Below are 13,141 nucleotides of genomic sequence, written 5' to 3'. Positions count from 1 at the left end.
CACCCGTTGGACGTGTTGGGACTAGTAGAGGATAGGAATGTATATTCCTCAAGCGTCTTTAATTTTTTGCATTTTTATTGCTTTATTGGATAGACAGAGAGGAAGGACGGGAGAAGATATGGGAGGGAGGAGACATTTGGCAAATGTCGGCGGGTCCGGGAGTCGAACCCGGGACGGCCGCGTTGCACTGAAGTGCGCTACGCTGTGCGCCACCCTGGCACCCCTAGCATCGTCGTCTTTCTCTGTGTCAGGGCTTGTGTCCATAGCGGACGTTTTATGAGTTGTCAGCTCCTTCCTGTCATTCATTTCTATGCTGGAGACGCGTCAGGCGCGCTCCTTTTCCCAGCCCCGCGCCTCGCGTTTATGAGCTCTCGGCGGCAGCGTTTTTGGGCGGAGCGCTCTCCGCGCATAAAGTTGAAACTAGTTCAACTTTTGGAAAGGAGCGCGCTCATCAAGGTAATCAACATCGAGGAAGGGGCGGAGCCGCGGCAGTCGCGAGACCCAGGAAAACGCTCTGAGCTTTTCTTTTTCTTTTTCAAAGCGGTCCGCCTTGAAAAAAACGTCCGCTATGGACACAAGCCCTCAGGAGTTCTTTATTTAAATTTTTTTTTTTTATCTCTCTTTCTCCGATTTGTCTCTGTTTTTCTCCCCGTCCCAATTTAGTCGTTGTGCCAATCCCCCCCCCCCCCCCCCTCCCCTACCTGGTTGTTGTGCGCATGTTCTCCTACTGGTCGGTACAAGGGAACCCTGAAGTCATCCGCACGCTTCCTCCGACACGTGCGGCGACAGCCAGTGGCTCTCTTCTCACCTGGCAGCGAGGGCTCTCATTGGTGAAGCGTAACGCGTGGGAGGTCACGCTGCCTTCATCAAGTCCTGCCTTTCGCTGAGCAGACGCCCAGACCTGACCTGTAGACGTCGCTGTCCACAACGCCAGATTCCCACCCACGGCTCCCCTCCCCCTAACCCAGACAAACGAGTTAGTATAGCGATCAGCCCAAGCCAAGGCAATGCTGACTCTCCGGGAGTCGAGACCGCAGTCTCTTGCATCGGTGACGAGCGCAATCTCCGCTACACGCCACCTGACCGCCTTGTGTCAGGAGTTCTAATGTCTTCATCGCAGGGCAGTCTTCACAGACTGGATGAATGATGGTCTTTTCTGTCAAGCGAGTAAGTGGGGAGGAGGAGGAGTACACCCCCGTTTCCATCAGGGGAGAGTCGATGTGGACAATGGTTGAGGACTACAAATAGCTCAGTGTGCACATCGACAACAAACTGAACGGGTCAAAACACGCAGAGGCACTGTACAAGAAGGGCCAGAGCCGACTCTACTTCCTCAGAAGGCTGAGATCCTTCAACGTCTCTACAAGGATGTTGAGGATGTTTTATGAGTCGGTGGTGGTGGCGGGCGCCTTCTTGTACGCTGTGACCTGTTGGGGCAGCGGACTGAGAGCGGGGGACGCAAAAACAGGCTGGATAAGCTGGTCAGGAAGGCCAGTAACGTGGTAGGGGTGGATCACTGGACTCTCTAGCGGAGACTGACTAAGCTCCATGCCATCAGGGACAACCCCTCCCACCCACTTATACACAGACTTGGCTGACAGGAGGAGCACGTTCAGTGCTAGACTAAGACTCCCAAGATGCAGCACTGAACGGCACAGGAAGTCCTTCATTCCGACAGCAATTTTTTATTTAGTATGGGTTCGAGTCCCTGTGATCTAATATCACTAAAGTTACAGTGTGGGTTTGAGTCCCTGTGATCTAGTATCACTAAAGTTACAGTGTGGGTTTGAGTCCCTGTGATCTAGTATCACTAAAGTTACAGTGTGGGCTTGAGTCCCTGTGATCTAGTATCACTAAAGTTACAGTGTGGGTTCGAGTCCCTGTGATCTAGTATCACTAAAGTTACAGTGTGGGTTCGTGTCCCTGTGATCTAATATCACTAAAGTTACAGTGTGGGTTCGTGTCCCTGTGATCTAATATCACTAAAGTTACAGCAATATGTACTGTGAAGTATGTTGGGAATTACAGGAGTATTACTGAATAGAGAGCCTATTAGGATGCTAGATCCTAATGTGAAACACTGTGATTTGCCATATCATATATATTGCTATGCTCGCTCATGCCTGTATTTTTTATGTCTGTTCTATTTTATAATTTTTTTTTACTATTTTTAAACTGAATCATTTTAAACTATTTTTACTATTTGTGTTACTGAAAACTGTAAGCGGAGAGCCTATTGGGATGCTAGATCCTAATGTGAAACACTGTGATTCTACCTGTCTATCTTTTTATGCTCGCTTATGCCTGTCTTTTTTACTGTTGTGAAGCACTTTGAACTGCAACCTCTGTATGAAAAGTGCTATACAAATAAAGTTATTATTATTATTATTATTATTATTATTATTATTATTATTATTATTATTATTATTATTATTATTATTATTATTATTATTATTATTATTATTATTATTATTATTATTATTATTATTATTATTATTATCAGACTTCACAATGCATCACTGTGCTCACTGCATCACTGAGCACATTGTTCAATATTACACTTACTGTACACTGACTGTAGATTTTATATTAGAATATATACATAACAATCCAGGACCATATTTTATTATTATTATTTTATTCTTAGGCTTATTTTATTCTTTATTCTTAGGCTTATTTTTTTAATTCTTATTCATGGCTAATTGTTTTGTCTACCTAAATGTTTACTGTGAGCGGTTTGTTGTAGTGCCAAATTTCCCTCTGGATGATTAAAGTATTCCTATTCTATTAAGTGAAGTTAAAGTGACAAATGAGATGGTAAAAAGCACTCCTCACTCCTTTATACAAATGCTATGCTTTCTCTGTGATACTTTAGACTGAACTGTATACAAAAAAAAAAAACACTGAAGACAGTGTTTTGCAGTTTGATTAGTGAATATAGATCAGCTGAAGTTTGGCCTGGTTGAAACTCCACCTCCTATGTAATCTGTATTGCTAACCCCCCCCCCCCCTGCTGGGCAATAGGAGTACTACATAAGATAATGCTCACTACCACTAACCTTCACCTACACATGTGATGCAACCACCAAGCCTATGGAAACACTGGAGAGTGTTTGAGCTCAAAGATAACTATAACCTTTGAGTTGAATACTATGTTGTTTTTGTAGGTGATGTGATGTGTGTCCCGTGCAGACAGCAGGTGGCCCTAAGGTTCAGGGGGTCCGTTTCAAGATCAAATACGGGGTCCTCCTTATCTTATATTATAACAACTACAACCGTTCTTCTACAAGGTGAACGACTTGGTCAGTAAACATCTTTGTGTGTTGGTGTTGGTGCCTTTTCAAGCGTTTCCACCGCAGTGATCCACATGGGCACTGTTTAGAGAGTGGGGCCCATTTCAGTTGAAACGGATGAAACATGGCTAAGGCCGCCTGTGGAGACCTGTTCTTTTTTCTGTACTTTTCCTTTGTATATTAGACTCTACAGCTAGTCAGATGCAGGCTATGTATATTAGACTCTACAGCTAGTCAGATGCAGGCTATGTATATTAGACTCTACAGCTAGTCAGATGCAGGCTATGTATATTCGACTACAGCTAGTCAGATGCAGGCTATGTATATTAGACTCTACAGCTAGTCAGATGCAGGCTATGTATATTAGACTATAGCTAGTCAGATGCAGGCTATGTATATTAGACTCTACAGCTAGTCAGATGCAGGCTATGTATATTAGACTATAGCTAGTCAGATGCAGGCTATGTATATTAGACTCTACAGCTAGTCAGATGCAGGCTATGTATATTAGACTCTACAGCTAGTCAGATGCAGGCTATGTATATTAGACTAACAGCTAGTCAGATGCAGCTATGTATATTAGACTCTACAGCTAGTCAGATGCAGGCTATGTATATTAGACTCTATAGCTAGTCAGATGCAGGCTATGTATATTAGACTATAGCTAGTCAGATGCAGGCTATGTATATTAGACTACAGCTAGTCAGATGCAGGCTATGTATATTAGACTCTACAGCTAGTCAGATGCAGGCTATGTTGACTCTGTGTATGAAAGACCTCGGGGGGGGCCTCATTATTACAGCTACGCTCTGGGGGATTGTCTGCCGCCTCGGTTGGCACGGTTACGATTACAGTTACAGTTACACCTCGTCTCTGTTCAGCCTCCGACTTTGTGAGCGGTTCCTTATAGTTTGTGTGTCGACTGAACGAGTCCGGCCCCCAACCCTCTGCCTAAGTGGCCACTACTGAGAGGACTTGCTCAGGTCCTTGTAGGGCTGGGTGATATGCACCAGAAATCATATCTCCGTATTTATAGGCTCTGTATTTTCTACAACGGGGGCTACATGTTCTCTTGAGAGAGACTTTGAGGCCTACTTGCTCTGACACGTTTTCTATACATGTATTATTATTATTATTATTATTATTATTATTATTATTTATTATTATTATTATTATTATATTATTATTATTATTATTATTATTATTATTATTATTATTATTATTATTATTTTACTTTATCTAGACTCAGATATACGGTAGAGACGTCATCTATGATCACATTTGGATACTCAATAAAGATGAGACGATTTTTTTATTCAAAGATCCCTCCCTATAGGTAATGCATTATTTTAGGCCTAATGAAGAAAACAGAGGAGAGTATAACTGAAGCCTTCTGAAATAGAAAGCTGAATATCATAATAGTTTGGCCTTACGTCCTGAGTTAGTGCTTGTTGACCACATTTCCAACACGTCTTGGAGCCACCTGTTTGTTGACAGACTCCGTTAACCTTTCACTACCCTCTACCAGAGGGTTAACCCTTCATGGCGACGATCAGACGGTTAACCCTTTCACTGACACACGACAAAGGGTTAACCTTTCATTACCACACTGCAGACGGTTAACCCTTTCACTACCACACTACAGGCGGTTAACCCTTTCACTCCACACTACAGACGGTTAACCTTCTGTAGTGTGGTAGTGAAAGGTTAACCTTCTGTAGTGGGGTAGTGAAAGGGTTAAAAGCTAAATAGCCAATCTAAGTGATCAAATACAATATAAATAATGTTGTTGCTTGGTCATCTCATCACTGGACATGCTCTCTCTCTTTCTCTCTCTATCTCTATCTCTCTTTCCCTCTCTCTTCTCTCTTGCACATCTCTCTCTCTCGCACGTCTCTCTCTCTCTCTCTCTCTCTCTCTCTCTCTCTCTCTCTCTCTCTCTCTCTCGCACATCTCTCTCTCTCTCTCTCTCTCTCTCTCTCTCTCTCTCTCTATCTGTGTATCTCTCTCTCTTGCACGTCTCTCTCTCCCTCTCTCTCTATCTCTCTCTCTCTATCTGTGTCTCTCTCTCTCTCTTGCACGTCTCTCTCTCCTTCTCTCTCTCTCTCTCTCTCTCCCCCCCCCCCTCTCTCTCTCACACGTCTCTATCTCTCTCTCTCTCTCTTTCTTTCTCGCACGTCTCTCTCCTCTCTCCTCTCTCTCTCTCTCTCTCTCTCTCTCTCTCTCTCTCTCTCTCTCTCTCTCTCTCTCTCTCTCTCTCTCTCTCTTTTGTTCTAATTTTAGACCAGGACCATACCTGAGTATGTAGCACATGACCTACTATTTCAAATATTATAATAGTGTTCCACTGAACCCCTCATACCAAAGCTACCTGGTCTAACTACTGTGTCCTCTAGGTTAAGGTCAGTTACAGTAAGTTGGAATATGGCTGTAATACAAACAGTTCAGTTTGTCATGCAACACAGATTACAGGTTGACTGAAAATCCCATTTGCTGCAATAAAAACGATTGAAGTGAGATGAACAGACTGACAGACTTTATTTGAGTAGATAAAACATGTTGACAAAGTTTTACTTGCAGTTGGAAAAAAGGTAATAAATCGCAATATATATCGCAATATTAATATCGCGATACTCAGCATATCGCAATATATATTTTGAAGCGCAATGCTATCGTATCGTGACTTAAGTATCGTGATATATCGTATCGTGAGGCCTCTGGTGATTCCCACCCCTACTAACCACTGTGTCCTCTAGGACTAGGACAGGGTTATAGAGAGAGACCGGATCTACTACCAACTGTGTCCTCTGGGTTATGTAAGCGTCCATCTCTCTCTGTGTAGGCCGGCTTGTGGCCTACTTGGCACTGGTAGAGCGACACATGGCCCGCCCCCACAGACAACCTATAGGACATGATATAAAAGAGAGTGTGTCTGACATAGCAACAGTAGCTAAGGGAGGCGGGGCTTATGGAAATGTGGCAATGATGAATGGACTTGTGTTTGTCTCCCCGATCCTCTCGTTCTCTGCCTGCACGGACCATAGCGTATGATGTAGGTACACAGTTAGGGTTATTATTGTTAACAATATTGTTATTATTGTTATATATTTTTTTTATTAATTGTATTATTGTTTACACTGCTTATTTTTTCTAATTTCTATATTCAGATTGAATTTGATTGCCTATATGTATGTCTTTCTACTGTTACCCTGCCTGTACCTGTACCTCCCCTCCCCCATGCTGCTATGATGCCCGAATTTCCGCAAGGGGATCAATAAAGGAATATCTCCTCTCCTCTCCTCTCCTCTCCTCTCCTCTCCTCTCCTCTCTCCTCTCCTCTCCACTCCTCTCTCCTCTCTCTCTCCTCTCCTCTCCCTCCTCTCCCTCTCCCTCTCCTCTCCTCTCCTCTCCTCTCCTCTCTCTCCTCTCCTCTCCTCTCCTCTCCTCTCCTCTCTCTCTCCTCTCCTCTCTCTCTCCTCTCCTCTCCTCTCCTCTCCTCTCCCTCTCCTCTCCTCTCCTCTCCTCTCCCTCCCTCTCCTCTCCTCTCCTCTCCTCTCCTCTCCTCTCCCTCTCCTCTCCCTCCTCCCCTCCCTATCTCCCTCTCCTCTCCTCCTATCTCCCCTCCATCCTTCCTCTCCCTCTCCTCTCCTCTCCTCTCCTCTCCTCTCCTCTCCTCTCCTCTCCTCTCCTCTCCTCTCCTCTCCTCCTCTCCTCTCCTCTCCTCCCTCTCCCTCCCCTCCCCTCTCCTCTCCTCTCCTCTCCTCTCCTCTCCTCTCCTCTCCTCCCTCTCTCTCCTCTCCTCTCCCTCTCCCTCTCCCCTCTTCCTCTCCTCTCCTCTCTCCAGGACTTCCTGTACGTGTTCCCTACCTCCATTCAGGCTGCCCGGGCAGGTAATGCCATCCATTCTATCATGCTCTACAGACGAAAGCTGGACAGAGCACAGCTCAAACCAGTGAGTACAGACTCTAACTGTCTCTGTCTCTCAGTGTCTCTACCGCCTCCCTCTCTCTATCTCACTCTCTCTCTCTCTCCTCTCTCTCTCTCTCTCTCTCTCTCTCTCTCTCTCTCTCTCTCTCTCTCTCTCTCTCTCTCTCTCTCTCTCTCTCTCTCTCTTCTCCGTCTCTCTCTCAGTGTCTCTACCCCCCCCTCTCTCTCATGATGTAATGATGTCTATAGGATAACGATCCCTCATTCTCTTACAATCGTTATCGTATTATGTTTAAATTGACTGTTTTTACTAGTTATACGCCTTATGCCTCTGTTTCCGTCACCACAGAGCTGCTTTGTTGTTAAGCTCAATGCATCCAGTGGTTCTGTAGACGCTGCCTCTCAGCCTTCAGCTCATTGTCTGCGTTGGGTTGTGCATCCATTGTGCTCTGCGTGCTTCAACCACTGTGATCACTGGCTTCAGTGAGACATGGTTGTTTTCTGCAGGCTTAGTGAATGACCCTGTCTTAGTGAATGCCCCCCCCCCCCCCCCCCTTCCCGTAAGAGGCTGTCCTCCATCCCCCCTCCCCCACCTCTCGTTCTCTTCTTTGCACCTGTGCATGATGCTAAAATGCACATCAACCACCCCCCACCCACCCACCCACACATACACACCAGGGTATCTGCAGGGTATTAAAAAGTCTTCAAAAAATATTAAATTCATAATTCTCAATTTAAGGGCTAAAAGGTATTCAAAAGTCTTACATTTGCACAGGTATTGCAATTTTTTGGGGGGCAGCCCGGCTGTCGGGAGATGAAATAACATTACATATATGAAATGATTTTGTATTCAAGTCGTTGTTTTTTTGCGGGGCTACCGGGAGCTTGGTGCGTCTTGACGAGAGCTTGTATGAACGCGCAGTTTCAGCCACACAGTGTTGCTATGTGTTTTAATTTTTTTTGCTAGTATGGTCATGAAATTGGTATTACATTTTGCTCTAAGTGGTATTAAAAAGGTCTTAACCTCTAACGCACAAGGGGGCGTCACGCACGTTGCGAGCACTCCTGGCACGTTGCGAGCGTCTACCGGCTCGGAGCAGCATTTTTCGCTGATCATGTAATACACCGTTCTAAAGTTGAATTTGTCTCCTTTCGAACGACACCTCACGCGACCAATTGCGTGCCTCGGTTCTCAAGTTACATGACGATATGTCAGGCGATTGTCTTTTTACAGGCCGTGTGTCAAATGGCCGTGCGCCTGACTGTATACGCTCTAGAACTGACCAATCGCCGCTGATGGCGAAAATGATTGGTCAGCGTTGTAGCCAACGAGCGTCCGCTTCGAACGATACCCCACGTGGGTGGGTGCGAGTGGGGAAGTACTGTAGGTGAAAGTTGACGAGTGAATTTGTTGTGACTGAAGCTTCAGAACGCATGGAGGTGGATAGCCATTTTCACGCTTTTTTTTGGTACATGGTTTACTAAAACCTTTCTCAAGCACAAATCTTTTATACATTTTTTATCAAATTTGGACCTGTACTACTACTACATAAGGCTATTTTCCAACTCATACCTCTATGCTGGAACTTAAAAACAGGAATCTGGCAACCACTAAAGAGAAATGTGAGTACACACTACTTTTCAAGTTCAAACCTCTGTTACTTTTATTTTTTTGCTTTAGTAACTTCAGAATGTTACCTTTCAAAAGAGACCAGGCTCATTCATGCATGTGCTATATAAGTATAAAGTATAAAGCTAAGCTTTGCAAAAAAAATCCTCAAAAACAAGAACAAAAATGGCCATTTTTGGGGTACTTGTTAAGAGGTTAAAAAGTCTCTAGCGTGTTGAAACTGCAGATCCCCTGACACACACACACACACACACACACACACACACACACACACACACACACACACACACACACACACACACACACACACACACACACACACACACACACACACACACACACACACACACACACACACACACACACACAGTCACACACACACACACGCAGCCGCCCTGCCACCAGACTGCACCCCTGCCCACCTCCATGCATGACCTCACAGGCGTAAACATTGTCTCTTGTTCTACTGTTTTGTTCCTCCTTCGCTCTCGGACGCTGCGTTAGATTTACTTGCTGGCGAACAGGGTGCCCCTGTGTTCGGCGCAGTGGGAGCGGATGTATAACACCACTCGCCTCCCCGGTGTGGAGACAGGTAAGAAGAGGGCACATGCCAGCAGCGCTGCCCTCTGACCACCCCCGCAAACCCCACTTCCCGCGGCGCAGCAGCCAATGGAAACCCTGACCCCCCTCCTCCCCCAGACGCTCTGTGCCATGCAGCGTATAGCCCTGAACAGGAAGTGCCTCTTCCGATTGGAGCCTTTGACGAGGACAATTTCAATTCAATTTCTAAAATTCGAACGGAACGTTTTTCTCATGGAAATTTACGAAAACATACAATCCCCATAAGGGTCTAAAATCTTTTTGGAACTGACCGTCAGTCAGGGCTCAGGTGTAAAGCCAGCCATGTGTGTCAACAACACTACTACAGTGCAGTAGTGCCTGATCCCAGGTCAGCAGGCGCTGGGCGCTGAAGGCGGGGGCGGGTCCAGTGGTTTCCGGAGCTCACTCCTCTCCCACCCTTAGGTGCTTTCAGGGGTCTCTCCTTAAGAATGCTCATCAACCCAATCTTCATCCCCCTCTCCTCCTCCTCCTCCTCCTCCTCCCCCCCCCCTAGGTGTGTGTGTGTGTCCGCGTGCTCCTGGAGGGTGGTGTCAGAGAGAGTCAGTCTTGTGATCTCTTGTGTTTTGACTCTTCTTTTGCTTTTCAGCTCATGCTCCTTCACACTATCCCCATGTGCTCGTCCCAATATGAGCGTATGTTCAACACCAGTCGTGTCCCAGTGTAGACACAGGTAGAGTCTTAGCGGTGGTCGCCTCCCTCTTCCTCCTCCTCCTCCTCTCCTTCCTCCTGCCGCTCCTACTCCTCCTCATCACGTTGTGTAGTGCACCTCCTTTTTGTTTTAGATTATTAATCCGATCTGTATACAGCAGGCGTGACGGGGTTAATGCATGCGCCGCTCGCTGCTCACCCGCGCAGCGAGACTGATCTGCATGAGGCGTCGCTCGGTAGCGCAGAGAGTCTAGAGGGCGGAATAGTCAGAGTTATGATTATTATTATTATAAGTAAGTAATAATAGTATCGGTAAATCAGAATACAGGTGACTGTGAGCCAACCACCATGGGATGTACAGTATAACCTACCACTGAATCATATTGAGTCTATTAGATTAGATTAGGCCTAACAAAATAATGGTTTGGTTCCGGTTGCCGACCGACCCTGCCGATTTAGGTGTGACCCAATTTATTTATGAGTTTAATATAAATATATATAAAAATAAAATATATATATATATATATATATATATATATATATATATATATATATATATATATATATATATATATATATATATATATATATATATATATATATATATATATATATATATATATATATATATATATATATATATGATATTTTTTATTTATAAATTTTTTTCAATAAAGTTTCATACAAATCTTAGTCAAACCTTTAGTATTATGGATATTAAACATGCTGGCAGAGTACATGCATCCATGTTGTTGTGAACTTTTAATTAATAAAGAAATTCCCTATCCATAGTTGCCGTGGGATTTTTTTTATAAAATTTTTTAATTAAATAAATTCCCTACCTACCCATGGCCTTAACTGACAACCAACAGGAACCAAACATATTTTTTGTTATGCCTTAGATTAGATTAGATTAGATAGATTAGATTAGATTAGATTAAAATGTATTGTCATCATACAGTACAGTACAGTACAACAAAAATAAGTTTGGCATCCAACCAGAGTGCCACATGTAACAGTAAAGTGCAATGGTAATATACAATGTACAGGTGATTAAACTGGGTACAAAATATATAAATGCGTACTACTGAGTACTAGTGCTAATCAGATGTATGTACAGAGTTGTAGTATTAATATGTACAGTGATACAGGTATAAAGACACTATGGTAGTAAGTCGTACTGGCCAGCAGCGTAACTAGTAAGAGTAGGTCAGGGATATGTACAGATGTAGATATAGTATCTCTATAGATATGTTAAAGGATTATATGCAGGGTACGTACAGACAGATACTGTATGGATAGATATACAGTATATAATAAGAAAGAATAAATATATGGTATATACAGCATTATTGTACATTATATCATACAGAGTTATATGGGTTATATGCAGGTATCCATACATAAATGATGGAATATGACAATTTACACCTAATCCAGTAGATGTAAAAGTCAGTTCTCGATTTCAATGCATGCACAGGTTGATTCTAGTTGCTGTTTCGAGTGACGTTTCCCTGCTTGCTTGTGGTTGACACTTTAATAGATCACACTGAATCAAATGTATACCTTGAGTTACAAGATCTATTTTCCCAGTTTAGTTCACTCAATATGAAACCTAAATGCAATCATTTGAACAGAAAAAAAGAAAGAAATAGAAGGTAGAATCGCGATTCTTATAATGACTGGGTTTTTCCAACCCCTATAATCTTAAGTACATTCCGAGTGGCTCTAGTATATATTTGTATTATTTCAATCTGATTTCTAAGTAAGAGGGAAGAACAGAGATGGACCACAAGGAATTGACCTTGCTTTGTGTTTTAATCAACGGATGAACAGGCTCTTCCCTGGACGTCTAGTCACGAGGTTCACTCGTCGTTATAGATAGTGTTTTGCTAAAAGAAACTAACCTAATATCCAGCATGAAACTCTGTCTGAAAACAACCTCTGTGTTGCATGATCGAACATCTTTTGTTTCTATTTCTATTTTATAGATACCACTAAAGGTACAAAACATGCTATTTCCCAGACTCTGATCTCTGATGTCACCGCGACCTACAACCTGGAGCGACTCATTTGCAATTGACCATACTCACACAACGGCCATTTTGCTCTTACAGCACGTCATGAGCAGGTTGGGTTCCTTTCCACCCTGTTCCCACCCCATGGTTGCAAAAACATCCAGAACATGGGATGCGATTTGGAGTCAGGAACTGACAGTAATTTATGTTATAGCAATAATACCAATACATAGGAGACAGTGACTTCTGTTATGGTAGTAATACCACTAGCAAAGAGACATTTTTTTAAAAGGGGCCTAAAAACATTTCTTTTTAACAAGGCTTTTGCCTGAATTTTCTTTTACTTTTATTTTTTACTTCTATTCATTTTACTATTATTTTTATTTTATTTTACCCTTAGGTTCTTCCATTTCACTGGTTGTTAGTATTTTTAATTGTTTTTATTCATTTTAAATTGTTTTATTCATTTAACTTTTGTTTTTATCTCCTGTAAGCACTCTGAGATTCTCACGAATGTAGAGCGCGGTACAAATTTAATCCATTTTTATTATTATTATTATTATTATTATTATTATTATTATTATTTTATTATTATTATTATTATTATTATTATTATTATTATTATTATTATTATTATTATTATTATTATTATTATTATTATATTATTATTATTATTATTATTAACTTCTTATAACAATAATTCCACTAGCTAGGAGACAGTAACTTATGTTAATAGTAGTAATACCACTAGCTAAGAGACATAACTTCTTATAACAATAATTCCACTAGCTAGGAGACAGTAACTTATGTTAATAGTAGTAATACCACTAGCTAAGAGACATTAACTTCTTATAACAATAATTCCACTAGCTAGGAGACAGTAACTTATGTTAATAGTAGTAATACCACTAGCTAGGAGACAGTAACTTATGTTAATAGTAGTAATACCACTAGCTAGGAGACAGTAACTTATGTTAATAGTAGTAATACCACTAGCTAGGAGA

At 42.6% G+C, this 13,141-nt stretch overlaps 1 protein-coding gene across 1 annotated transcript in view; it reads left to right on the top strand.

Annotated features, from left to right (window-relative positions):
* The window catches only part of cpt1ab (carnitine palmitoyltransferase 1Ab (liver)), an 85,357-nt gene that overhangs the window by 59,143 nt on the left and 13,073 nt on the right, over positions 1-13,141 (top strand). Inside the window, 3 exon segments of the mRNA XM_084334509.1 lie at positions 7,138-7,245; positions 10,058-10,127; positions 10,130-10,223. Coding sequence (XP_084190635.1) covers positions 7,138-7,245; positions 10,058-10,127; positions 10,130-10,223 — 272 coding nt within the window.

The sequence above is a fragment of the Notolepis coatsorum genome, assembly GCF_963971535.1.
Source record: "Notolepis coatsorum genome assembly, chromosome: 18".
Lineage (NCBI taxonomy): Eukaryota > Metazoa > Chordata > Actinopteri > Aulopiformes > Paralepididae > Notolepis > Notolepis coatsorum.
Note: the sequence above shows the minus strand (reverse complement) of the source record. Positions and strands in the feature narration are given on the sequence as shown.